Source organism: Scyliorhinus canicula, unplaced genomic scaffold (genome assembly GCF_902713615.1).
Source record: "Scyliorhinus canicula unplaced genomic scaffold, sScyCan1.1, whole genome shotgun sequence".
NCBI lineage: Eukaryota > Metazoa > Chordata > Chondrichthyes > Carcharhiniformes > Scyliorhinidae > Scyliorhinus > Scyliorhinus canicula.
This window is the reverse complement of record NW_024055835.1, coordinates 87,592-115,325: the sequence shown is the minus strand read 5'-3', so window position 1 is coordinate 115,325 and position 27,734 is coordinate 87,592. Positions and strand designations below refer to the sequence as shown.

The following is a 27,734-nucleotide window of genomic DNA, read 5'->3' as shown; positions in this document are numbered from 1 at the left end:
CTGTATAAAAGACGTAATCAAACTTGAATTGCAGAAGTTTCCTCGTTTCCACCGGCCCACCAATAAAAACAGCAAAACAATCCTAGAGAGACAGGTATAGGATCAGGAATGAGAGTAAATCTCCCTCTACACTGTCCCCATCAAACAGTCCCAGGACAGGTACAGCATGGGGTTAGATACAGAGTAAAGCTCCCTCTACACTGTCCCCATCAAACAGTCCCAGGACAGGTACAGCACTGGGTTAGATACAGAGTAAAGCTCCATCTACACTGTCCCCATCAAACACTCCCAGGACAGGTACAGCATGGGGTTAGATACAGAGTAAAGCTCTCTCTGAACTGTCCCCATCAAACACTCCCAAGACAGGTACAGCACGGGGTTAGATACAGAGTAAAGCTCCCTCTACACTGTCCCCATCAAACACTCCCAGGACAGGTACAGCACAGGGTTAGATATAGAGTAACGATCCCTCTACACTGTCCCCATCAAACACACCCAGGACAGGTACAGCATGGGGTTAGATACAGAGTAAAGCTCCCTCTACACTGTCCCCATCAAACACTCCCAGGACAGGTACAGCACGGGGTTAGATACAGAGTAATGCTCCCTCTGCACTGTCCCCATCGAACACTCCCAGGACAGGTACAGCACGGGATTAGATACAGAGTAAAGCTCCCTCTACACTGTCCCCATCAAACACTCCCAGGACAGGTACAGCACGGGGTTAGATACAGAGTGAAGCTCCCTCTACACTGTCCCCATCCAACACTCCCAGGACAGGTACAGCACGAGGTTAGGTACAGAGTAAAGCTCCCTCTACACTGTCCCCATCAAACACTCCCAGGACAGGAACAGCACGGGGTTAGACACAGAGTGAAGCTCTCTCTGAACTGACCCCATCAAACATTCCCAGGACAGGTACAGCACGAGGTTAGGTACAGAGTAAAGCTCCCTCTACACTGTCCCCATCAAACACTCCCAGGACAGGTACAGCACAGGGTTAGATACAGAGTAAAGCTCCCTCTACACTGTCCGCATCAAATAGTCAGAGGAGGGGTACACAGAGTTCAGTGCAGCAGTGTAACAGGGTGGAGCAGTACATATTTAGGGGGGTAAAGTGCAGGAACAATTCACAGCTCCTGACCGAATGCGACAATAATTGAGTAGGTTCGTCGGACTTTCTCCAGGGTTGGAATATAACCAGGATGAGGTGATCGTGGCTGCACACACCTCCCACTGGACCCAAGTCAGGAATTTAATGACCAGAGCAGGTTACACAGAAAGTGTGTGGTGAATCACAGTAGCATAATTCACACTGTATTACACATGTTGTACTATGTCTCTGTAAGCTCGGCACACGAGCAGTTGTGCTGCTCTGCGACTAGGGGGAGATACACTGGGAGTGTACGGGAGTTTGTACTGGGCTCCACGCTTGGCTCCAAACGGCTCCTCCCCCTAACCGGAAGTATAAAGGTTGATGCTAAGAGCCTGCCTGCCAGTTCATCTGGAGTTCATCTGGTCACAGGCAGGCTCTGTTGTAAGATGATTAAAACCACTGTTCACTTCTAACCACGTGTCGCATGAATTGATGGTCTCATCACAAGGTTATTTTCCAATCTGGTTAATCAATTGAAGAGTGATCTAACCAAGGTGATGAACATGATTAACAGATTCAGATGAGTCGATGTTAGGCAAAATGAGTTCCTGACCCAGGGTACAGAACCTTAAATTTGGAGCCAACACGTTTAGGGATGAGATTGGGAAATACTTTTTTTGCCTTTATTTTATTTATTGTTGTAACTTACATATTCACTGGACCCAACCATTGCGGAGGTGGGAGGGAAAATCTCGAACTCACGCTCTGCATAAAGCTGCTGATTCTGGGGCCGAGAGAAATTTGAAAACAGATTGATCGATTTTTCTGTGGGTTACGGGAATTAAGAGTTTCAGAAACGTGTGGAAAATGGAGATACGATATCGATCAGCCTACATCTTACTGAGTGTTGATGTAGGCTAAAGAGGACTGAATGGGGCCTCCTCCTGTTCCTGTGTAACAGGCTGGAGGGGCTGAATGGGGCCTCCTGTTCCTGTGTAACAGGCTCGAGAAGGAGCTGAATGGGGCCTCCTCCTGTTCCTGTGCAACAGGCTGGAGAAGGGGCTGAATGGGGCCTCCTCCTGTTCCTGTGTAACAGGCTGGAGAAGGAGCTGAATGGGGCCTCCTCCTGTTCCTGTGTAACAGGCTGGAGAAGGAGCTGAATGGGGCCTCCTCCTGTTCCTGTGTAACAGGCTGGAGAAGGGGCTGAATGGGGCCTCCTGTTCCTGTCTAACAGGCTGGAGAAGGGGCTGAATGGGGCCTCCTGTTCCTGTGCAACAGGCTGGAAAAGGGGCTGAATGGGGCCTCCTGTTCCTGTGTAACAGGCTGGAGAAGGGGCTGAATGGGGCCTCCTGTTCCTGTGTAACAGGCTGGAGAAGGGGCTGAATGGGGCCTCCTGTTCCTGTGTAACAGGCTGGAGAAGGGGCTGAATGGGGCCTCTTGTTCCTGTGTCACAGGCTGGAGAAGGGGCTGAATGGGGCCTCCTGTTCCTGTGTAACAGGCATGAGAAGGGGATGAATGGGGCCTTCTCCTGTTCCTGTGTAACAGGCTGGAGAAGGGGCTGAATGGGCCCCCCTCCTGTTCCTGTGTAACAGGCTGGAGAAGGGGCTGAATGGGGCCTCCTGTTCCTGTGTAACAGGCTGGAGAAGGGGCTGAATGGGGCCTCCTCCTGTTCCTGTGTAACAGGCTGGAGAAGGGGCTGAATGGGGCAGCCTCCTGTTCCTGTGTAACAGGCTGGAGAAGGGTCTGAGTGGGGCCTACTCCTGTTCCTGTGTAACAGGCTGGAGAAGGGGCTGAATGGGGCCTCCTCCTGTTCCTGTGTAACAGGCCGGAGAAGGGGCTGAATGGGGCCTCCTCCTGTTCCTGTGTAACAGGCTGGAGAAGGGGCTGAATGGGGCCTGTTCCTGTGTAACAGGCTCAAGAAGGGGCTGGATGGGGCCTCCTCCTGCTCCTGTGTAACAGGCTGGAGAAGGGGCTGAATGGGGCCTCCTCCTGTTCCTGTGTAACAGGCCGGAGAAGGGGCTGAATGGGACCTCCTGTTCCTGTGTAACAGGCTGGAGAAGGGGCTGAATGGGGCCTCCTCCTGTTCCTGTGCAACAGGCTGGAGAAGGGGCTGAATGGGGCCTCCTCCTGCTCCTGTGTAACAGGCTGGAGAAGGGGTTGAATGGGGCCGCCTCCTGTTCCTGTGTAACAGGCTGGAGAAGGGGCTGAATGGGGGCTCCTGTTCCTGTGTAACAGGCTGGAGAAGGGGCTGAATGGGGCCTCCTGTTCCTGTGTAACAGGCTGGAGAAGGGGTTCAATGGGTCCTCCTCCTGTTCCTGTGTAACAGGCTGGAGAAGGGGTTGAATGGGGCCTCCTGTTCCTGTGTAATAGGCTGGAGAAGGGGCTGAATGGGGCCTTCTCCTGTTCCTGTGTAACAGGCTGGAGAAGAGACTGAATCGGGCCTCCTGTTCCTGTGTAACAGGCTGGAGAAGGGGCTGAATGGGGCCTCCTCCTGTTCCTGTGTAACAGGCTGGAGAAGGGGCTGAGTGGGGCCTCCTGTTCCTGTGTAACAGGCTGGAGAAGGGGCTGAGTGGGGCCTCCTGTTTCTGTGTAACAGGCTGGAGAAGGGGCTGAATGGGGCCTCCTGTTCCTGTGTAACAGGCTGGAGAAGGGTTGAATGGGGCCTCCTCCTGTTCCTGTGTAACAGGCTGGAGAAGGGGCTGAATGGGGCATCCTCCTGTTCCTGTATAACAGCTGGAGAAGGGGCTGAATGGGGCCCCTCCTGTTCCTGTGTAAAAGGCTGGAGAAGGGGCTGAAATTAGGCCTCCCACTGTTCCTGTGTAAGGCTGGAGAAGGGGCTGAATGGGGCCTCCTGTTCCTGTGTAACAGGCTGGAGAAGGGGCTGAATGGGGCATCCTCCTGTTCCTGTATAACAGCTGGAGAAGGGGCTGAATGGGGCCTCCTCCTGTTCCTGTGCAACAGGCTGGAGCAGGGGCTGAATGGGGCCTCCTGTTATAGTGTAACAGGCTGGAGAAGAGGCTGAATGGGGCCGCCTCCTGCTCCTGTGTAACAGGCTGGAGAAGGGGCTGAATGGGGCCTCCTCCTGTTCCTGTGTAACAGGCTGGAGAAGGGGCTGAATGGGGCCTCCTGTTCCTGTGTAACAGGCTGGAGAAGGGGCTGAATGGGGCCTCCTCCTGTTCCTGTGTAACAGGCTGGAGAAGGGGCTGAATGGGGCCTCCTGTTCCTGTGTAACAGGCTGGAGAAGGGGCTGAATGGGGCCTCCTGTTCCTGTGTAACAGGCTGGAGAAGGGGCTGAATGGGGCCTCCTGTTCCTGTGTAACAGGCTGGAGAAGGGGCTGAATGGGGCCTCCTCCTGTTCCTGTGTAACAGGCTGGAGAAGGGGCTGAATGGGGCCTCCTGTTCCTGTGTAACAGGCTGGAGAAGGGGCTGAATGGGGCCTCCTGTTCCTGTGTAACAGGCTGGAGAAGGGGCTGAATGGGGCCTCCTGTTCCTGTGGAAGGTGTAGTCAGAGTTTGTGCTGTTTCTCACCTTGTCCAGGTACTTGGGGATGAGTTTACTGAGCAGAGCTGACGTGTTCACGCTGACCTCCGAGGGCTTTAGGACAACACAGTTCCCTAAGGGTTAGAAACACAAAGAGAAATAGAGCTGAAGATTGAGGCTGTTTCCACAGTGTTAGTCAACCCAAACCTGCACACTCACCGATCAGCATCAACATGTGCTGTCTGAAAAACAGGGAGCACTGAAAGTATTCAAACCTGTGTATTTATGTGTCTGTGTGAGCGTGAGCATGTCTGTGTGTCAGTGTGTGAGTGTGTGTATCAGTGTGTGAGCGTGTCTGTGTATCAGTGTGTGTGTATCAGTGTGTGAGTGTGTGTATCAGTGTGTGAGTGTGTCTGTGTATCAGTGTGTGTGTATCAGTGTGTGAGTGTGTGTATCAGTGTGTGAGTGTGTGTATCAGTGTGTGAGCGTGTCTGTGTATCAGTGTGTGTGTATCAGTGTGTGAGTGTGTGTATCAGTGTGTGAGCGTGTCTGTGTATCAGTGTGTGTGTATCAGTGTGTGAGTGTGTGTATCAGTGTGTGAGCGTGTCTGTGTATCAGTGTGTGATCGTGTCTGTGTATCAGTGTGTGTGTATCAGTGTGTGAGTGTGTGTATCAGTGTGTGAGCGTGTCTGTGTATCAGTGTGTGAGCGTGTCTGTGTATCAGTGTGTGTGTATCAGTGTGTGAGTGTGTGTATCAGTGTGTGCGCATGTCTGTGTATCAGTGTTTGTGTGTCAGAGTGAGTGTGAGAGCCTATGTGTATTTTTGTGTGTATGTGTGTGTTTGTGTATCTGTGTGCGTGTAATTGCGTGTGCGTGTAATTGTTTGTGTGTGTAATTGTGTGTGTGTAATTGTGTGTGCATGTAATTGTTTGTGTGTGTAATTGTGTGTGTGTAATTGTGTGTGCATGTAATTGTTTGTGTGTGTAATTGTGTGTGTGTGTAATTGTGTGTGTGTGTAATTGTGTGTGTAATTGCGTGTGTGTGTAATTGCATATGTGTTTGCATATGTGTGTAATTACGTGTGTGTGTAATTGCGTGCGTGTGTAATTGCGTGCGTGTGTAATTGCGTGCGTGTGTAATTGCATGTGTGTGTAATTGCCTGTGTGCGTGTAATTGCGTGTGTGTGTAATTGCATATGTGTGTAATTGCATATGTGTGTAATTGCATATGTGTGTAATTGCATATGTGGGTAATTACATATGTGTGTAATTGCGCCTGTGTGTAATTGCGTGTGTGTGTAATTGCGTGTGTGTGTAATTGCATATGTGTGTAATTGCATATGTGTGTAATTGCATATGTGGGTAATTGCATATGTGTGTAATTGCGCCTGTGTGTAATTGCGTGTGTGTAATTGCGTGTGTGTGTAATTGCGTGTGTGTGTAATTGCGTGTGTGTGTAATTGTGTGTGTGTGTAATTGCGTGTGTGTGTAATTGTGTGTATTTGTATGCCGGTGTGTGTATTTGTATGTGTGTGTCTCAGTGTATATGTGTTTGTGTATCTGTGTGCGTCGTGTGGAGGAAATCATCACAGACAGGCATTATAGAGACATGATCACACCCAAGGTGCAGGCAGACAGATCGTTGGCCGCTAGAAATGGCAGGCAGTCAGTGCAGGATTCCCCTGTGACTGTCCTTCTCTCTAACAGGTATACCGATTTGGATACAGTTGGGGGAAAGGGCAGGCAGTCAGTGCAGGAATCCTCCGTAACTGTCCCCCCTCTCTAACAGGTATACCGATTTGGATACAGTTGGGGGAAAGGGCAGGCAGTCAGTGCAGGAATTCCCTGTGACTGTCCCCCTCTCTAACAGGTATACCGATTTGGATACAGTTGGGGGAAAGGGCAGGCAGTCAGTGCAGGAATCCCCTGTGACTGTCGCCCTCTCTAACAGGTATACCGATTTGGATACAGTTGGGGGAAATGGCAGGCAGTCAGTGCAGGAATCCCCTGTGACTGTCCTTCTCTCTAACAGCTATACCGATTTGGATACAGTTGGGGAAAGGGCAGGCAGTCAGTGCAGGAATCCCCTGTGACTGTCGCCCTCTCTAACAGGTATACCGATTTGGATACAGTTGGGGGAAAGGGCAGGCAGTCAGTGCAGGAATTCCCTGTGACTGTCCCTCTCTCTAACAGGTATACCGATTTGGATACAGTTGGGGGAAAGGGCAGGCAGTCAGTGCAGGAATTCCCTGTGACTGTCCCCCTCTCTAACAGGTATACCGATTTGGATACAGTTGGGGGGTGATAGCCTATCAGGGGTAAACAACAGCAGCCTGAACAATGGCACCACAACTGGCTCTGTTGCTCAGCAGGGGAGGGCAAAGTGCAGGTGAGCGATAGTTACAGGGGTCTCTTCGTAAGGGGCACAGACAGGCGCTTCTGTGGACGTGAAAGAGACTCCAGGATGGTGTGTTGCCTCCCTGGTACCAGGGTCAAGGATGTCGCTGAATAAGCACAGGGCATTTTGATCTCTATAAATTTAGATTACCCAATTCATTTTTTCCAATTAAGGGGCAATTTAGCGCGACCAATCCACCTAACCTGCACATCTTTGGGTTGTGGGGACGAAACCCACGCAGACACAGGGAGAATGTCCAAACTCCACATGGACAGTGACCCAGGGCCGGGATCGAACCTGGGACCTCGGCGCGGTGAGGCAGCAGGGCTAACCCACTGCACCACCGTGCCGCCCGGCACAGGGCATTCTGTAGGGGGAGGGTGAACAGCCAGAGGTGGTGGTACACACAGGTACTAATGTCACAGGCAGGAAGGGGGATGAGGTTCTGCAGAAGGAGTGCAGGGATTTATTTAATAATCAGGACCTTTAGGGTGGTAATCTGCGGATTACTCCCTGCGCCACGTGGCAGTGAGGTTAGAAATAGGAGGATAGAGCCGCTAAACTCGCGGCTACACTGGTGATGTAGGAGGGAAGGGATAGTTAGACCATCTCACCCCCCCCATACTGCCCATTCCTCCCTCACCGAGACCCCCCCCCCCAATACGGCCCATTCCTCCCTCACCGAGAGCCCCCACAAACCGAGACCCCCCCCCCCAATACGGCCCATTCCTCCCTCACCGAGAGCCCCCACCCACCGAGACCCCCCCCCCCCAATACGGCCCATTCCTCCCTCACCGAGACCCCCCCTCCCCCAAAACGGCCCATTCCTCCCTCACCCACCGAGCACCCCCACCCCCCCCTCCTCCCTGCGATTGAAGGTGCGTTTGGCCACTCTCACCCCCTACGAGGAAAGGGCCATGGAAGCTACGGGGGTGGTCGAGGACAGATGGCGTGTCACACGTGTGTTGTTAGCGCCATACAGCCAGCCCCCCCCCCCTCCCACTGACCACATGTCCATTTTCCCACAGCTGACCCTGCTGGTGCTCCAGGTGGCTTCCCCATCCCTGCTTCCCATGGGAATACCTCGGAGGAGAGCTCCGAGGAAACCACCTGGTACCCGTCACAGCTGGTGCAGAACGATAGGGAGCGGCCGTGAGGTTCAGAGCGGGAGATTTCAGCGATGCCCCAGCAGGTCCGTAGCCGATTGGACGAGCCCCTGAGGCCACGAATGCAGGATAGGGCGCCTCGGTAATGAGTGGTACTGAGGCCAACACTGCTGGGGTGGCGACCACAACGGAGAGCCAGGGGCACGACGCTGGCACCGTGAGGGTCAGTCGGTGACAGCCATGGCTGAGGGACTCGACAGTGTGACTCAGTCGCTGGGGAGGGATGTGACCCAGAACCAGGTGGGCATTGCCGAGACCCACAGCATGTCCCAGTCACGGAGGGGCATCGCCGAGACCCACAGCATGTCCCAGTCACGGAGGGGCATCGCCGAGACCCACAGCATGTCCCAGTCACGGAGGGGCATCGCCGAGACCCACAGCATGTCCCAGTCACGGAGGGGCATCGCCGAGACCCACAGCATGTCCCAGTCACGGAGCGGCATCGCCGAGACCCCTCCACAGCATGTCCCAGTCACGGAGGGGCATTGCCGAGGGCCCACAGCATGTCCCAGTCACGGAGGGGCATTGCCGAGACCCACAGCATGTCCCAGTCACGGAGGGGCATCGCCGAGACCCACAGCATGTCCCAGTCACGGAGGGGCATTGCCGAGACCCACAGCATGTCCCAGTCACGGAGGGGCATCGCCGAGACCCCTCCACAGCATGTTCCAGTCACGGAGGGGCATCGCCGAGACCCACAGCATGTCCCAGTCACGGGGGGGCATTGCCGAGACCCACAGCATGTCCCAGTCACGGAGGGGCATCGCCGAGACCCACAGCATGTCCCAGTCACGGAGGGGCATCGCCGAGACCCACAGCATGTCCCAGTCACGGAGGGGCATCGCCGAGACCCACAGCATGTCCCAGTCACGGAGGGGCATCGCCGAGACCCACAGCATGTCCCAGTCACGGAGGGGCATTGCCGAGACCCACAGCATGTCTCAGTCACGGAGGGGCATCGCCGAGACCCACAGCATGTCCCAGTCACGGAGGGGCATCGCCGAGACCCACAGCATGTCCCAGTCACTGAGGGGCATTGCCGAGACCCCTCCACAGCATGTCCCAGTCACGGAGGGGCATTGCCGAGACCCACAGCATGTCCCAGTCACGGAGGGGCATCACCGAGACCCACAGCATGTCCCAGTCACGGAGGGGCATCACCGAGACCCACAGCATGTCCCAGTCACGGAGGGGCATTGCCGAGACCCCTCCACAGCATGTCCCAGTCACAGAGGGGCATCGCCGAGACCCACAGCATGTCCCAGTCACGGAGGGGCATCGCCGAGACCCACAGCATGTCCCAGTCACGGAGGGGCATTGCCGAGACCCACAGCATGTCCCAGTCACGGAGGGCATCGCCGAGACCCACAGCATGTCCCAGTCACGGAGGGGCATCGCCGAGACCCCTCCACAGCATGTCCCAGTCACGGAGGGGCATCGCCGAGACCCCTCCACAGCATGTCCCAGTCACGGAGGGGCATCGCCGAGACCCACAGCATGTCCCAGTCACGGAGGGGCATTGCCCCTCCACAGCATGTCCCAGTCACGGAGGGGCATTGCCGAGACCCACAGCATGTCCCAGTCACGGAGGGGCATTGCCGAGACCCACAGCATGTCCCAGTCACGGAGAGGCATTGCCGAGACCCACAGCATGTCCCAGTCACGGAGGGGCATTGCCGAGACCCACAGCATGTCCCAGTCACGGAGGGGCATCGCCGAGACCCACAGCATGTCCCAGTCACGGAGGGGCATCGCCGAGACCCACAGCATGTCCCAGTCACGGAGGGGCATTGCCGAGACCCACAGCATGTCCCAGTCACGGAGGGGCATTGCCGAGACCCACAGCATGTCCCAGTCACGGAGGGGCATTGCCCCTCCACAGCATGTCCCAGTCACGGAGGGGCATTGCCCCTCCACAGCATGTCCCAGTCACGGAGGGGCATCACCGAGACCCACAGCATGTCCCAGTCACGGAGGGGCATCGCCGAGACCCCTCCACAGCATGTCCCAGTCACGGAGGGGCATTGCCCCCCCACAGCATGTCCCAGTCACGGAGGGGCATCGCCGAGACACACAGCATGTCCCAGTCACGGAGGGGCATCGCCGAGACCCCCCCACAGCATGTCCCAGTCACGGAGGGGCATCGCCGAGACCCACAGCATGTCCCAGTCACGGAGGGGCATCGCCGAGACCCACAGCATGTCCCAGTCACGGAGAGGCATTGCCGAGACCCACAGCATGTCCCAGTCACGGAGGGGCATTGCCCCTCCACAGCATGTCCCAGTCACGGAGGGGCATTGCCCCTCCACAGCATGTCCCAGTCACGGAGGGGCATCACCGAGACCCACAGCATGTCCCAGTCACGGAGGGGCATCGCCGAGACCCCTCCACAGCATGTCCCAGTCACGGAGGGGCATTGCCCCCCCACAGCATGTCCCAGTCACGGAGGGGCATCGCCGAGACCCACAGCATGTCCCAGTCACGGAGGGGCATCGCCGAGACCCCTCCACAGCATGTCCCAGTCACGGAGGGGCATTGCCGAGACCCACAGCATGTCCCAGTCACGGAGGGGCATCGCCGAGACCCACAGCATGTCCCAGTCACGGAGGGGCATTGCCGAGGGCCCACAGCATGTCCCAGTCACGGAGGGGCATCGCCGAGACCCACAGCATGTCCCAGTCACGGAGGGGCATTGCCGAGACCCCTCCACAGCATGTCCCAGTCACGGAGGGGCATTGCCCCACCACAGCATGTCCCAGTCACGGAGGGGCATCGCCGAGACCCACAGCATGTCCCAGTCACGGAGGGGCATTGCCGAGACCCCTCCACAGCATGTCCCAGTCACGGAGGGGCATTGCCGAGACCCCCCCACAGCATGTCCCAGTCACGGAGGGGCATTGCCGAGACCCCCCCACAGCATGTCCCAGTCACGGAGGGGCATCGCCGAGACCCCCCCACAGCATGTCCCAGTCACGGAGGGGCATCGCCGAGACCCACAGCATGTCCCAGTCACGGAGGGGCATCGCCGAGACCCACAGCATGTCCCAGTCACGGAGGGGCATCGCCGAGACCCCTCCACAGCATGTCCCAGTCACGGAGGGGCATTGCCCCTCCACAGCATGTCCCAGTCACGGAGGGGCATCGCCGAGACCCACAGCATGTCCCAGTCACGGAGGGGCATTGCCCCTCCACAGCATGTCCCAGTCACGGAGGGGCATTGCCCCTCCACAGCATGTCCCAGTCACGGAGGGGCATCGCCGAGACCCACAGCATGTCCCAGTCACGGAGGGGCATTGCCGAGACCCCTCCACAGCAAGTCCCAGTCACAGAGGGGCATCGCCGAGACCCACAGCATGTCCCAGTCACGGGGGGGGCATTGCCGAGACCCACAGCATGTCCCAGTCACAGAGGGGCATCGCCGAGACCCCTCCACAGCATGTCCCAGTCACGGAGGGGCATTGCCGAGACCCCCCCACAGCATGTCCCAGTCAAGGAGGGGCATCACCGAGACCCACAGCATGTCCCAGTCACAGAGGGGCATTGCCGAGGGCCCACAGCATGTCCCAGTCACGGAGGGGCATTGCCGAGACCCACAGCATGTCCCAGTCACGGAGGGGCATCGCCGAGACCCACAGCCTGTCCCAGTCACGGAGGGGCATTGCCGAGACCCCACAGCATGTCCCAGTCACGGAGGGGCATCGCCGAGACCCCTCCACAGCATGGCCCAGTCACGGAGGGGCATGTCCCAGTCACGGAGGGGCATGTCCCAGTCACAGAGGGGCATCGCCGAGACCCACAGCATGTCCCAGTCACGGGGGGGGCATTGCCGAGACCCACAGCATGTCCCAGTCACGGAGGGGCATCGCCGATACCCACAGCATGTCCCAGTCACGGAGGGGCATCGCCGAGACCCACAGCATGTCCCAGTCACGGAGGGGCATGTCCCAGTCACGGAGGGGCATCGCCGAGACCCACAGCATGTCCCAGTCACGGAGGGGCATCGCCGAGACCCACAGCATGTCCCAGTCACGGAGGGGCATTGCCGAGACCCACAGCATGTCCCAGTCACGGAGGGGCATCGCCGAGACCCACAGCATGTCCCAGTCACAGAGGGGCATCGCCGAGACCCCTCCACAGCATGTCCCAGTCACGGAGGGGCATTGCCGAGACCCCTCCACAGCATGTCCCAGTCACGGAGGGGCATCGCCGAGACCCACAGCATGTCCCAGTCACGGAGGGGCATCGCCGAGACCCCTCCACAGCATGTCCCAGTCACGGAGGGGCATCGCCGAGACCCCTCCACAGCATGTCCCAGTCACGGAGGGGCATTGCCGAGACCCCTCCACAGCATGTCCCAGTCACGGAGGGGCATCGCCGAGACCCCACAGCATGTCCCAGTCACGGAGGGGCATCGCCGAGGGCCCACAGCATGTCCCAGTCACGGAGGGGCATCGCCGAGACCCACAGCATGTCCCAGTCACGGAGGGGCATCGCCGAGACCCACAGCATGTCCCAGTCACGGAGGGGAATCGCCGAGACCCACAGCATGTCCCAGTCACGAAGGGGCATCGCCGAGACCCACAGCATGTCCCAGTCACGGAGGGGCATTGCCGAGGGCCCACAGCATGTCCCAGTCACGGAGGGGCATCGCCGAGACCCACAGCATGTCCCAGTCACGGAGGGGCATCGCCGAGACCCACAGCATGTCCCAGTCACGGAGGGGCATCGCCGAGACCCCTCCACAGCATGTCCCTGTCACAGAGGGGCATCGCCGAGACCCACAGCATGTCCCAGTCACGGAGGGGCATCGCCGAGACCCCTCCACAGCATGTCCCAGTCACGGAGGGGCATTGCCGAGACCCACAGCATGTCCCAGTCACGGAGGGGCATCGCCGAGACCCCTCCACAGCATGTCCCAGTCACGGAGGGGCATCGCCGAGACCCACAGCATGTCCCAGTCACGGAGGGGCATTGCCGAGACCCACAGCATGTCCCAGTCACGGAGGGGCATCGCCGAGACCCACAGCATGTCCCAGTCACGGAGGGGCATCGCCGAGACCTACAGCATGTCCCAGTCACGGAGAGGCATTGCCGGGGCCCACAGCATGTCCCAGTCACGGAGGGGCATTGCCGAGACCCACAGCATGTCCCAGTCACGGAGGGGCATCGCCGAGACCCACAGCATGTCCCAGTCACGGAGGGGCATTGCCGAGACCCACAGCATGTCCCAGTCACGGAGGGGCATCGCCGAGACCCCTCCACAGCATGTCCCAGTCACGGAGGGGCATTGCCGAGACCCCTCCACAACATGTCCCAGTCACGGAGGGGCATCGCCGAGACCCACAGCATGTCCCAGTCACGGAGGGGCATCGCCGAGACCCACAGCATGTCCCAGTCACGGAGGGGCATCGCCGAGACCCCTCCACAGCATGTCCCAGTCACGGAGGGGCATTGCCGAGACCCACAGCATGTCCCAGTCACGGAGGGGCATTGCCGAGACCCCTCCACAGCATGTCCCAGTCACGGAGGGGCATTGCCGAGACCCACAGCATGTCCCAGTCACGGAGGGGCATTGCCGAGACCCACAGCATGTCCCAGTCACGGAGAGGCATTGCCGAGACCCACAGCATGTCCCAGTCACGGAGGGGCATTGCCGAGACCCACAGCATGTCCCAGTCACGGAGGGGCATCGCCGAGACCCACAGCATGTCCCAGTCACGGAGGGGCATCGCCGAGACCCACAGCATGTCCCAGTCACGGAGGGGCATCGCCGAGACCCCACAGCATGTCCCAGTCACGGAGGGGCATTGCCGAGACCCACAGCATGTCCCAGTCACGGAGGGGCATTGCCGAGACCCACAGCATGTCCCAGTCACGGAGGGGCATTGCCCCTCCACAGCATGTCCCAGTCACGGAGGGGCATCGCCGAGACCCACAGCATGTCCCAGTCACTGAGGGGCATCGCCGAGACACACAGCATGTCCCAGTCACGGAGGGGCATCGCCGAGACCCCCCCACAGCATGTCCCAGTCACGGAGGGGCATCGCCGAGACCCACAGCATGTCCCAGTCACGGAGGGGCATTGCCGAGACCCACAGCATGTCCCAGTCACGGAGGGGCATTGCCCCTCCACAGCATGTCCCAGTCACGGAGGGGCATTGCCCCTCCACAGCATGTCCCAGTCACGGAGGGGCATTGCCCCCCCACAGCATGTCCCAGTCACGGAGGGGCATCGCCGAGACCCACAGCATGTCCCAGTCACGGAGGGGCATCGCCGAGACCCCTCCACAGCATGTCCCAGTCACGGAGGGGCATTGCCGAGACCCACAGCATGTCCCAGTCACGGAGGGGCATCGCCGAGACCCACAGCATGTCCCAGTCACGGAGGGGCATTGCCGAGACCCACAGCATGTCCCAGTCACGGAGGGGCATCGCCGAGACCCACAGCATGTCCCAGTCACGGGGGGGCATCGCCGAGACCCACAGCATGTCCCAGTCACGGAGGGGCATTGCCCCACCACAGCATGTCCCAGTCACGGAGGGGCATCGCCGAGACCCACAGCATGTCCCAGTCACGGAGGGGCATTGCCGAGACCCCTCCACAGCATGTCCCAGTCACGGAGGGGCATTGCCGAGACCCCCCCACAGCATGTCCCAGTCACGGAGGGGCATTGCCGAGACCCCCCCACAGCATGTCCCAGTCACGGAGGGGCATCGCCGAGACCCCCCCACAGCATGTCCCAGTCACGGAGGGGCATCGCCGAGACCCACAGCATGTCCCAGTCACGGAGGGGCATCGCCGAGACCCACAGCATGTCCCAGTCACGGAGGGGCATCGCCGAGACCCCTCCACAGCATGTCCCAGTCACGGAGGGGCATTGCCCCTCCACAGCATGTCCCAGTCACGGAGGGGCATCGCCGAGACCCACAGCATGTCCCAGTCACGGAGGGGCATTGCCCCTCCACAGCATGTCCCAGTCACGGAGGGGCATTGCCCCTCCACAGCATGTCCCAGTCACGGAGGGGCATCGCCGAGACCCACAGCATGTCCCAGTCACGGAGGGGCATTGCCGAGACCCCTCCACAGCAAGTCCCAGTCACAGAGGGGCATCGCCGAGACCCACAGCATGTCCCAGTCACGGGGGGGGCATTGCCGAGACCCACAGCATGTCCCAGTCACAGAGGGGCATCGCCGAGACCCCTCCACAGCATGTCCCAGTCACGGAGGGGCATTGCCGAGACCCCCCCACAGCATGTCCCAGTCAAGGAGGGGCATCACCGAGACCCACAGCATGTCCCAGTCACGGAGGGGCATCGCCGAGACCCACAGCATGTCCCAGTCACGGAGGGGCATCGCCGAGACCCACAGCATGTCCCAGTCACAGAGGGGCATTGCCGAGGGCCCACAGCATGTCCTAGTCACGGAGGGGCATCGCCGAGACCCACAGCATGTCCCAGTCACGGAGGGGCATTGCCGAGACCCCTCCACAGCATGTCCCAGTCACGGAGGGTCATCGCCGATACCCACAGCCTGTCCCAGTCACGGAGGGGCATTGCCGAGACCCCACAGCATGTCCCAGTCACGGAGGGGCATCGCCGAGACCCCTCCACAGCATGGCCCAGTCACGGAGGGGCATGTCCCAGTCACGGAGGGGCATGTCCCAGTCACAGAGGGGCATCGCCGAGACCCACAGCATGTCCCAGTCACGGGGGGGGCATTGCCGAGACCCACAGCATGTCCCAGTCATGGAGGGGCATCGCCGATACCCACAGCATGTCCCAGTCACGGAGGGGCATCGCCGAGACCCACAGCATGTCCCAGTCACGGAGGGGCATTGCCGAGACCCACAGCATGTCCCAGTCACGGAGGGGCATTGCCGAGACCCCTCCACAGCATGTCCCAGTCACGGAGGGGCATCGCCGAGACCCACAGCATGTCCCAGTCACGGAGGGGCATGTCCCAGTCACGGAGGGGCATCGCCGAGACCCACAGCATGTCCCAGTCACGGGGGGGGCATTGCCGAGACCCACAGCATGTCCCAGTCACGGGGGGGGCATTGCCGAGACCCACAGCATGTCCCAGTCACGGAGGGGCATCGCCGATACCCACAGCATGTCCCAGTCACGGAGGGGCATCGCCGAGACCCACAGCATGTCCCAGTCACGGAGGGGCATTGCCGAGGGCCCACAGCATGTCCCAGTCACGGAGGGGCATTGCCGAGACCCACAGCATGTCCCAGTCACGGAGGGGCATCGCCGAGACCCACAGCATGTCCCAGTCACGGAGGGGCATCGCCGAGACCCACAGCATGTCCCAGTCACGGAGGGGCATTGCCGAGACCCACAGCATGTCCCAGTCACGGAGGGGCATTGCCGAGACCCACAGCATGTCCCAGTCACGGAGGGGCATCGCCGAGACCCACAGCATGTCCCAGTCACGGGGGGGCATTGCCGAGACCCCACAGCGTGTCCCAGTCACGGAGGGGCATGTCCCAGTCACGGAGGGGCATGTCCCAGTCACAGAGGGACATTGCCGAGGACATCGACACGATGGTGCGGACCATGTGGAGCCGCCAGGGCTGGCAGAACCAGGTGACGCAGGGCACAAAAGCACTGCCCCTCCATCCCAACGTGGACCCCCCAGGGCCCTATGGGCACTGACCGGGAGGAGAAGGTGCCAACCCAGGACCACCGCCGGGGGCATCGAAGGCCACGGCACGCAGCAGGCACGAGGCTGCATGCCGCCCCTGATGTTCATCCTGGAAACACAACCGGACATAGTCGTAGAGCATTCTGGGTACACCGGGTGTGAGCGAGCGCTCAGCGGACAGGCCTGATTATGGCTCAGATTGAGGAGTACCAGCGCCCAGCTCTCTGCGGCACCCCTCTGCCCTCGACAGTGACCCCCTAAACGGTGCCGACACAGTCCCTGGATGTGACACAGACCCTGGGAGGGTGGGGGAGGGATTGGGGAACGGGAGGGGAAGAGGCCCACATCCTATTTCAAGCGGGCGAGGATGAGGGCCACTCCGGGCCTGCCGAACCCTCACCGCTGCGGCCTGCCCTCCAGCCTGCAGGCGGCGCTGTGGGCTCTGCATCGGTCTCCTGTCTCGGCGCGGAGTCATTAGCCAGGGGCCTCAGTGGAAATCCCTTCGCCCCCCCCCCCCCCCAAAGGGCCAGTCACCCATCCTAGGGCACTCCTTGAAGAGGCCGGTGATGTCTGCCTGCCCCCAGGATGTAGCTGTCATCCACACGCCCTGGCAAACGAGCACACACGTGTGCATGATCATGTGTCGGTTGCACACGATGCCCCCCCACCCCCAAGCCTCTGCCATCCAACACCTCCTCTCCATGCACCCTCCCAGGCCACAGCGGGGCCCCCTGGACATTGATTGGACCCCAGACCCCTGCAGTACCTGTCCCCCGTACTGGGTGCTGGCCCCCACCTCCATGCACGCGCCCACTCTCTGGTCACCCATACGCGCTGGGGCCCAGTCCATCTTGTTCGGATTTTGGCCGCTGGGTCCGAGGTGTTGCCCCCTCGCAGTGTTGAGGCATCAGGGTAGCGATCGGGTTGCTAGGCTACAACCCCCACATGCTGCATGGCCCGCCCACCCACAGGTGTCCCCCCGGGAGACGAGTCGTCACGATAGCCTTCAGCCGTGCAGCCTGAGGCCTCCGCGGTCAGTGTGGGGGGGGGGGGGGGGAGGTGTGGGGGGGGGTTATGGGTGGTCAGAGGGGCAGGGAAAGCAAAGATCTCACCTCCTGGGGGGGGGGGTCCCTTTCGCCAGCCCAAAAGGAGTGTAATCGGCGACCACGTGACCTGCTGGGGAGGCGGTTAGATCACGAGAGGCTGGGGGGGGAAGGGGGAGGGGGGGGGGGGGGGTGGAGAGGCTGGGGGGGGGAGGGGAGGGGGTGGAGAGGCTGGGGGGAAGGGGGAGGGGGAGGGGGGGTGGAGAGGCTGGGGGAGGGGGGAGGGGGAGGGGGGAGGGGGGTGGAGAGGCTGGTGGGGGGGGAGGGGGAGGGGGGGTGGGGGGGGGAGGGGGAGGGGGGGTGGAGAGGCTGGGGGGGGAGGGGGGGTGGAGAGGCTGGGGGGGGAGGGGGAGGGGGGAGGGGGGTGGAGAGGCTGGTGGGGGGGGAGGGGGAGGGGGGGGGTGGAGAGGCTGGGGGGGTGGAGAGGCTGGGGGGGGGAGGGGGGAGGGGCTGGGGGGGAAGGGGGAGGGGAGGGGGGTGGAGAGGCTGGGGGGAAGGGGAGGGGGAGGGGGGAGGGGGAGGGGGGGTGGAGAGGCTGGTGGGGGGGGAGGGGGAGGGGGGGGTGGAGAGGCTGTGGGGGTGGAGAGGCTGGGGGGGGGAGAGGGGAGAGACAGGGGTGTCGCTCCTTGTGTGCAGATTGAGTGTGAATGGTGATTATTGGTTTCCCGCCACGCTACGGGGGGGGGGGGGGTTTCCGATTTCGGTAACGGGAGCGGGCCGGTTCGATCACAGGTTGGCACCCAGCATACTTCTCATTCCTGGCCTCTTGCCCGGTTTAACGACCTCATCGCGCTCGCTCTCGAGACGAACCGTCTTCCTTTGTTTCCCCAACCCGTGAAGAGTTTTCTCCCTCAGTCCCATTGACTGCAAATAAAAGCTCGTGGTGCAGAGGGTAGGGTATTGGCATAGATTGAAGGTTGGCGAGCTAACGGGAAACAGTTGGCATCAATGGGTCGACCCTGGCTGTCGGAATGTGACCTGTGGCGTGTCGCAGGGATCAGTGACGTCGACTCAGCTTTTAACAATTTGTATAAATGACTTGGATGAAGAGATTGAAGGTTTGGGAGCTACATTAGCCGTCAACACAAAGATAGGGAGGATAGTAAGTTGTGAAGAGGACATGAGAGAGGTTACCGAGCGGAAGAAGACCTGGCAAATGGAGATATCACGTGGAAAAAGGTGAATCGTCCATTTTGACAGGGAGAATAAAAATGAAGCTTCTTATTGGAACGGTGAGAGATTGCAGAGATCTGAGCTACAGAGGGATCTGGGTGTCCGAGGGCATGAACCACAAAAGGCTGGGGTACGGGTACAGCGAGTGATTGGGAAAGTTAAAGAACGTAGTTGTTTATGGGGAGGGGAATTGGATATAAAAGTCGGGAGGTTGGGATTCGGTTGTCCAGGAGGTTGGAGAGGCCACATCTGGAGTATTGCCCACAGTGTCGGCCTCCTTATTGACGGAAAGGTGTCAATGTGTTGGAATCAGTTCAGGGAAGGTTCACTGGGCTGAATCCAGGAATGGGCGGGGGTTTCTTGTGAGGAGAGTTTGGACGGGCTGGGCTGGTATCCGCTGGAGTTTATCCCAGTCACAGGCCCCTGGATCCAAACCTTTAAGATGCTGAGGGGTGTTGACAGGGTGGATGTGGAGAGGATGTTTCCTCGTGTGGGGGAATCTAGACCGAGGGGGGGAGGGGAGGAATGGGTCACTGTTTAACAATAAGGGATCGCCCATTCCAAACGGAGATGGGGAGGAATAGAACACAGAACATAGAACAGTACAGCACAGAACAGGCCCTTCGGCCCTCGATGTTGTGCCGAGCAATGATCACCCTACTCAAACTCACGCATCCACCCTATACCCGCAACCCAACAACTCCCCCTTAAACTTACTTTTTAGGACACTACGGGCAATTTAGCATGGCCAATCTACCTAACCCACACATCTTTGGACTGTGGGAGGGAACCGGAGCACCCGGAGGAAACCCACGCACACAAGGGGAGGACGTGCAGACTCCGCACAGACAGTGACCCAGCCGGGAACCAAACCTGGGACCCTGGAGCTGTGAAGCATTGATGCTAACCACTATGCTACCGTGCTGCCCCATGTCTCTCAGAGGCTGGGGAGTCTCCGGAACTCTCTTCCTCAAGAAGCAGCGGGAGCAGAATCTGGGAATATTGTTAAGGCAGAGCGGGAGAGATTCCTGATTAACGAGAAGGGAGGGGGGGTGAAAGGTCATCGGGGGGTCGGCAGGAATGTGGGGTCGAGGTTACGATCAGGGGAGGTCGAACAGGCCCGAGGGCAGAGTGACGTCCCTCCTGCTCCTCATTGATATATTTCTATAGGGGCTGGGACTCAGGACGGGGAATGGAGACGGCTATTGTGCTGTGTGTGTGTGTGTTCTGTTATTCACCCTGGGGTAACACGGACTGCAATTGGATGCAGTTATACTGGAAAGCAGACTCCAAACTGTGATGTTAGTTCAATACAACTTCTTAAGCAGTGCACGCAGTTCACTGTGGGTTTGACACTCTACTAATCTAAGTGTGCTAACTATAACTAACTAGACCAGACTAGCTCTGAGCCACGTGTAGAAGGTGCTAACTGATATGTACACCCTGACTGTCACTACAGTTGTCACCAGTGGGAAGAGGCAGAGTGTTGATGCCTCGTGTGTTTATAGTGGGAGGCCATTGTGCTAGTCACCACTGTTGTATTATATTGTATATATGGGTATTACGGTCAGGCCCCTGTACTACAGGTACGGGGGTAGATCCCTGCCTGCTGGCTCCGCCCAGTAGGCGGAGTATAAATGTGTGTGCTCCCCGAACAGCAGCCATTTTGTCAGCTGCTGTAGGAGGCCACACATCTCTGTGTAATAAAGCCTCAATTACACTCTACTCTCGTAGTAATTGATAGTGCATCAACCACCCTCCAGTGTCCTGCCCGGTGATTGGTTGTCTTCTGTCCTGTGTGGCGATTGGCTGCACTGGGTGTCTGTCACTGCCTGTCCGTATCTCATTATGCGTCTGAGTGCCTATCATGACATGTGCGGGTCACAGGGTGGGTCCTGGGATCATGCTGTGCGTGTCTGTGTGTGTTGGGGAAACAGATCTCGGTGTTCAGGCACGGGGTTGAGGATGAGGGCGGGGTCTGGGGCCTGGCCATTCGGGGTTGCGCTCAGAGTGCGACCTGTCACTGACCTGCAGCAATAGCCCCAATCAAGGGCATCAGCAGGAGTTGAATTGGGTGACTCCAGGTCCCGATGATCAGGATCAATCCAAATGGTTCCTTCTGGATAAAGCATTGATCTTGCTTCGTTATCTGAGGGACACGAGGGGGGACATTAATCCAACAATGAAACTGAGAACCACCGAGATCTGAGAGGCTGGATAATATCCAGAGAGGGGACAGGTGAACGAGAGAGAGAGAGAAGAGAGAGAGAGATGTGGGTAATAGGGACAGAGAAGGAGAGAAAAGGAAAAAGAGACAGAGAGAGGCAGAAAGAACCTGGGAGATGTGGTTAACACCACTAGTGGTATATTATACGTATTACGGCACTGCCCGTATATTAGAGGTACAATGGTAAATAGCTGCCTGCTGGCTCCGCCCAGCAGGCGGAGTATAAATGTGAGTGCTCCCCGAGCGGCAGCCATTCTGGTTCCAGCTACAGGAGGCACAACATCTCGTTCAATAAAGACTCAATTATTCTCCTGTTGTGGTAATTGACGGTGCATCAGGGGAGTGAGAGAGAGAGAGAGAGAGAGAGAGAAACAGTGACGTGTGCGGGAGGGACAGAGAGAGAGAGAGAGAGTGAGAGAAAGGGGAAAAGAGAGCGAGAACGAGAGAGATATGGAAGAGAAGGAGAGAGAGAAAGTGAGACAAAGGGAGAGAGAGAGAGAGATATGGGAGAGAGAGAGGGAGAGAGAGAGAGATATGGAAGAGAGGGAGAGAGAGAGGGAGAGAGAGAGAGAGATATATGGAAGGGAGGGAGAGAAGCAGAGTGACAGAGAAAGCGAGAAAGAAAAAGAGAGAGAGATAGATGGACCGAAAGGGAGGGTGAAAGGCAAAGTGAATGAGAAAGAGAGAAAGGGAGTGAGTGAGAGAGAGAGAGAGAGAGAGAGAGAGACTGAAAAAGAGGGCGAGAGGCAGAATGGGCAAGAGAAAGAGAGAGTTGGTGTGAGAGAAAGGGTGGGAGACGGACAGAGCGAGAGCCGGAGAAAGAGAGAGAGAGACCAGAGAGACAGAGGGATATAGAGCTGGAGAGAAAATGTTACAGAGAAAGATATGTCAGAGGGAGATAGAACATAGAACATAGAACGATACAGCGCAGTACAGGCCCTTCGGCCCTCGATGTTGCACCGACATGGAAAAAATCTAAAGGCCATCTAACCTACACTATGCCCTTATCATCCATATGCTTATCCAATAAATTTTTAAATGCCCTCAATGTTGGCGAGTTCACTACTGTTGCAGGTAGGGCATTCCACGGCCTCACCACTCTTTGCGTATAAAACCCACCTCTGACCTCTGTCCTATATCTTTTACCCCTCAATTTAAGGCTATGTCCCCTCGTGCTAGCCACCTCCATCCGCGGGAGAAGGCTCTCGCTGTCCACCCTATCTAACCCTCTGATCATTTTGTATGCCTCTATTAAGTCACCTCTTAACCTTCTTCTCTCTAACGAAACAACCTCAAGTCCATCAGCCTTTCCTCATAAGATTTTCCCTCCATACCAGGCAACATCCTGGTAAATCTCCTCTGCACCCGTTCCAAAGCTTCCACGTCCTTCCTATAATGAGGCGACCAGAACTGTACGCAATACTCCAAATGCGGCCGTACTAGAGTTTTGTACAACTGCAACATGACCTCATGGCTCCGGAACTCAATCCCTCTACCAATAAAGGCCAACACACCATAGGCCTTCTTCACAACCCTATCAACCTGGGTGGCAACTTTCAGGGATCTATGTACATGGACACCGAGATCCCTCTGCTCATCCACACTACCAAGAATTTTACCATTAGCCAAATATTCCGCATTTCTGTTATTGTTTCCAAAGTGAATCACCTCACACTTCTCCACATTAAACTCCATTTGCCACCTCTCAGCCCAGCTCTGCAGCTTATCTATGTCCCTCTGTAACCTGCAACATCCTTCCGCACTGTCTACAACTCCACCGACTTTAGTGTCGTCTGCAAATTTACTCACCCATCCTTCTGCGCCCTCCTCTAGGTCATTTATAAAAATGACAAACAGCAACGGCCCCAGAACAGATCCTTGTGGTACGCCACTCGTAACTGAACTCCATTCTGAACATTTCCCATCAACTACCACTCTCTGTCTTCTTTCAACTAGCCAATTTCTGATCCACATCTCTAAATCACCCTCAATCCCCAGCCTCCGTATTTTCTGCAATAGACGAGAGAGAGAGAGTGACAAAGGGAGAAAGAGATAAGATAGAGAGACAGACTGAGAAACAGATGGAGAGGAGATTGAGTAGTGGAGAGAGAGAGGGGGAAAGAGACAGAGAGGGAGAGAGAGGGAGAGGGAAGGAGAGAGAGGTGGAGGGAGAGAGGGAGAGAGGGAAAGTGCGTGGGAGAGAGAGGGAGAGAGGGTGGAGAGGGGGAAAGAGAGAGGGAGAGGGAAGGAGAGGCAGAGAGAGGGAGACAGAAAGAGAGGGAGACAGAGAGAGGGAGAGGCACGAGAGAGGGACAGAGAGAGAGAGACAGAGAGAGAGAGACAGCGAGAGAGAGAGACAGAGAGGAAGGCGAGGGAGAGGGAAAGAGAGAGGGAGAGAGAGATAGAGAGAGGGAGAGGCACAGAGAGAGGGACAGAGAGAGAGAGACAGTGAGAGAGAGAGAAAGAGAGGAGGGCGAGAGAGAGGGAAAGAGAGAGGGACAGAGAGATAGAGAGAGGGAGAGGCACAGAGAGAGGGACAGAGAGAGAGGCAGGGAGAGGGAGAGGCACAGAGAGAGGGACACAGAGAGAGGGACAGAGAGAGAGAGAGACGGTGAGAGAGAGAGACAGAGAGGAGGGCGAGAGGGAAAGAGAGAGGGAGAGAGAGATAGAGAGAGGGAGAGGCACAGAGAGAGGGACACAGAGAAAGGCAGAGAGAGAGACGGTGAGAGAGAGAGAGACAGAGAGGAGGGCGAGAGAGAGGGAAAGAGAGAGGGCGAGAGAGATAGAGAGAGGGAGAGACACAGAGAGAGGGACAGAGAGAGAGGCAGAGAGAGAGAGGCACAGAGAGAGGGACAGAGAGAGAGAGGCAGAGAGAGAGACAGAGAGGAGGGCGAGAGAGAGGGAAAGAGAGAGGGACAGAGAGATAGAGAGAGGGAGAGAGACAGTGAGAGAGAGAGACAGAGGAGGGCGAGAGAGAGGGAAAGAGAGAGGGAGAGAGAGATAGAGAGAGGGAGAGGCACAGAGAGAGGGACAGAGAGAGAGGCAGAGAGAGGGAGAGGCACAGAGAGAGGGACAGAGAGAGAGGCAGAGAGAGAGAGACGATGAGAGAGAGAGACAGAGAGGCGGGCGAGAGAGAGGGAAAGAGAGAGGGAGAGAGAGATAGAGAGAGGGAGAGAGAGAGAGACAGTGAGAGAGAGAGAGACAGTGAGGAGGGCGAGAGAGAGGGAAAGAGAGAGAGATAGAGGGGGAGAGAGACAGAGAGAGGGAGAGGGAGAGAGAGGGACAGAGAGAGAGAGAGAGAGAGACAGTGAGAGAGAGACGCATTCAGGATACCTACAAATGACTTCTCCACTATTTCGGCTTCCATCCAGCTTCGAATGTTGTTCAGGGCATGAATGGCCTCATTTCTGACAAGTCCAATCTCAGCAATCATCGCCTCAAATTTATTCTGCACACACCAAAAATAAAGGTCAACATTCAAGAGTAAAACATCCCGTAACGTGAAGCAGCCTCACCCACTGGGTGGCAGGCTCTCCCACTGGGTGGCAGACTCTCCCACTGGGTGGCAGCCTCACCCACTGGGTGGCAGACTCTCCCACTGGGTGGCAGGCTCTCCCACTGGGTGGCAGGCTCTCCCACTGGGTGGCAGCCTCACCCACTGGGGGACAGGCTCTCCCACTGGGTGGCAGACCCTCCCACTGGGTGGCAGCCTCACCCACTGGGTGGCAGGCTCTCCCACTGGGGGACAGGCTCTCCCACTGAGTGGCAGACCCTCCCACTGGGGGACAGGCTCTCCCACTGGGTGGCAGACCCTCCCACTGGGTGGCAGGCTCTCCCACTGGGTGGCAGCCTCACCCACAGGGGGACAGACCCTCCCACTGGGTGGCAGACCCTCCCACTGGGTGGCAGGCTCTCCCACTGGGTGGCAGACCCTCCCACTGGGTGGCAGACCCTCCCACTGGGGGACAGACCCTCCCACTGGGTGGCAGGCTCTCCCACTGGGTGGCAGACCCTCCCACTGGGTGGCAGCCTCTCCCACTGGGTGGCAGACCCTCCCACTGGGTGGCAGACCCTCCCACTGGGTGGCAGACCCTCCCACTGGGGGACAGACCCTCCCACTGGGGGACAGACCCTCCCACTGGGGGACAGACCCTCCCACTGGGGGACAGACCCTCCCACTGGGGGACAGACCCTCCCACTGGGTGGGACAGACCCTCCCACTGAGTGACAGACCCTCCCACTGGGGGACAGACCCTCCCACTGGGGGACAGACCCTCCCACTGAGTGACAGACCCACCCACTGGGTGGCAGACCCTCCCACTGGGGACAGACCCTCCCACTGGGGGACAGACCCTCCCACTGGGGGACAGACCCTCTCACTGGGTGGCAGACCCTCTCACTGGGTGGCAGACCCTCTCACTGGGGGACAGACCCTCCCACTGGGTGGCAGACCCTCCCACTGGGTGGCAGACCCTCTCACTGGGGGACAGACCCTCCCACTGGGGGACAAACCCTCCCACTGGGGGACAGACCCTCCCACTGGGTGAGGCAGACTCGCTGGGCTGAAACCCCACAGTTGATTCTCACTGACCTTGCGGAGATCTTTGTACAGAACATTGAGCAGGGCCGCTTCGTTCTCCTGCAGTAACTGGATCAGGGAGTTTAACTGATTGATTCGAAACTCCTCGGATCGGCTCTTCCCATTCATAAAGGCGAGCCGTAACCTCAGCAAAGAGTCAGCAAAGGTCATCATTGTCGAGTGGCGGGACTAGCAACGTCAGAGAACTCTGTAAGAAAGATACAGAGCATTGTGAGCAGAAAGCATCGTAAACAGGGAGCATCGTAAACAGGGAGCATCATTAACAGGGAGCATCGTAAACAGGGAGCATCGTAAACAGGGAGCATCGTAAACAGGCAGCATCATAAACAGGGAGCATCGTAAACAGGGAGCATCATAAACAGGGAGCATCATAAACAGGGAGCATCGTAAACAGGGAGCATCGTAAACAGGCAGCATCATAAACAGGGAGCATCATAAACAGGGAGCATCATAAACAGGGAGCATCGTAAATAGGCAGCAGCTTAAACAGGGAGCATCGTAAACAGGGAGCATCGTAAACAGGGAGCATCAACAACAGCGAGCATCGCAAAAAGGCAGAGGCTTAAACAGGTAGCATCGTAAACAGGGAGCATCGTAAACAGGAAGCATCGTAAACAGGGAGCATCATCAACAGCGAGCATCGTAAACAGGCAGCAGCTTAAACAAGTAGCATCGTAAACAGGGAGCATCGTAAACAGGGAGCATCATAAACAGGGAGCATCATCAACAGGGAGCATCGTAAACAGGGAGCATTGTAAACAGGCAGCATCGTCAACGGGGAGCATCATAAACAGGGAGCATCGTAAACAGGGAGCATCATAAACAGGGAGCATTGTCAACAGGGAGCATCGTCAACAGGGAGCATCGTCAACAGGGAGCATCGTAAACAGAGAGCATCGTAAACGGGGAGCATCATAAACAGGGAGCATCATCAACAGGGAGCATCGTAAACAGGGAGCATCGTAAACAGGCAGCATCGTCAACGGGGAGCATCATAAACAGGCAGCATCGTAAACAGGGAGTATCGTAAACAGGGAGCATTGTAAACAGAGAGCATCGTAAACAGAGAGCATCGTAAACAGGCAGCATCATAGAACATAGAACGATACAGCGCAGTACAGGCCCTTCGGCCCTCGATGTTGCACCGACATGGAAAAAAAACTAAAGGCCATCTAACCTACACTATGCCATTATCATCCATATGCTTATCCAATAAACTTTTAAATGCCCTCAATGTTGGCGAGTTCACTACTGTTGCAGGTAGGGCGTTCCACGGCCTCACCACTCTTTGCGTAAAAATCCTACCTCTGACCTCTGTCCTATATCTATTACCCCTCAATTTAAGGCTATGTCCCCTCGTGCTAGCCACCTCCATCCGCGGGAGAAGGCTCTCGCTGTCCACCCTATCTAACCCTCTGATCATTTTGTATGCTTCTATTAAGTCACCACTTAACCTTCTTCTCTCTAACGAAAACAACCTCAAGTCCATCAGCCTATCCTCATAAGATTTTCCCTCCATACCAGGCAACATCCTGGTAAATCTCCTCTGCACCCGTTCCAAAGCTTCCACGTCCTTCCTATAATGAGGTGACCAGAACTGTATGCAATACTCCATATGCGGCCGTACCAGAGTTTTGTACAACTGCAACATGACCTCATGGCTCCAGAACTCAATCCCTCTACCAATAAAGGCCAACACACCATAGGCCTTCTTCACAACCCTATCAACCTGGGTGGCTTTCAGGGATCTATGTACATGGACACCGAGATCCCTCTGCTCATCCACACTACCAAGAATTTTACCATTGGCCAAATATTCCGCATTCCTGTTATTCTTTCCAA

The 27,734-nt window shown here is 57.6% G+C and overlaps 1 protein-coding gene across 1 annotated transcript; it reads right to left on the bottom strand.

Moving 5' to 3' along the window:
* Positions 1 to 26,068, bottom strand: LOC119961176 (aldehyde dehydrogenase family 3 member B1-like; the record flags this gene model as incomplete). The annotated part of the gene is made up of 5 exons (XM_038788641.1): positions 25,884 to 26,068; positions 24,630 to 24,740; positions 21,094 to 21,214; positions 4,625 to 4,710; positions 1 to 82 (listed from the first exon to the last, which is right to left on the bottom strand). Coding segments are annotated over exons 1-5 (562 nt in total), but the record flags the coding sequence as incomplete, so codon positions are not given.
* Between the last annotated feature and the right edge of the window lie 1,666 nt (positions 26,069 to 27,734).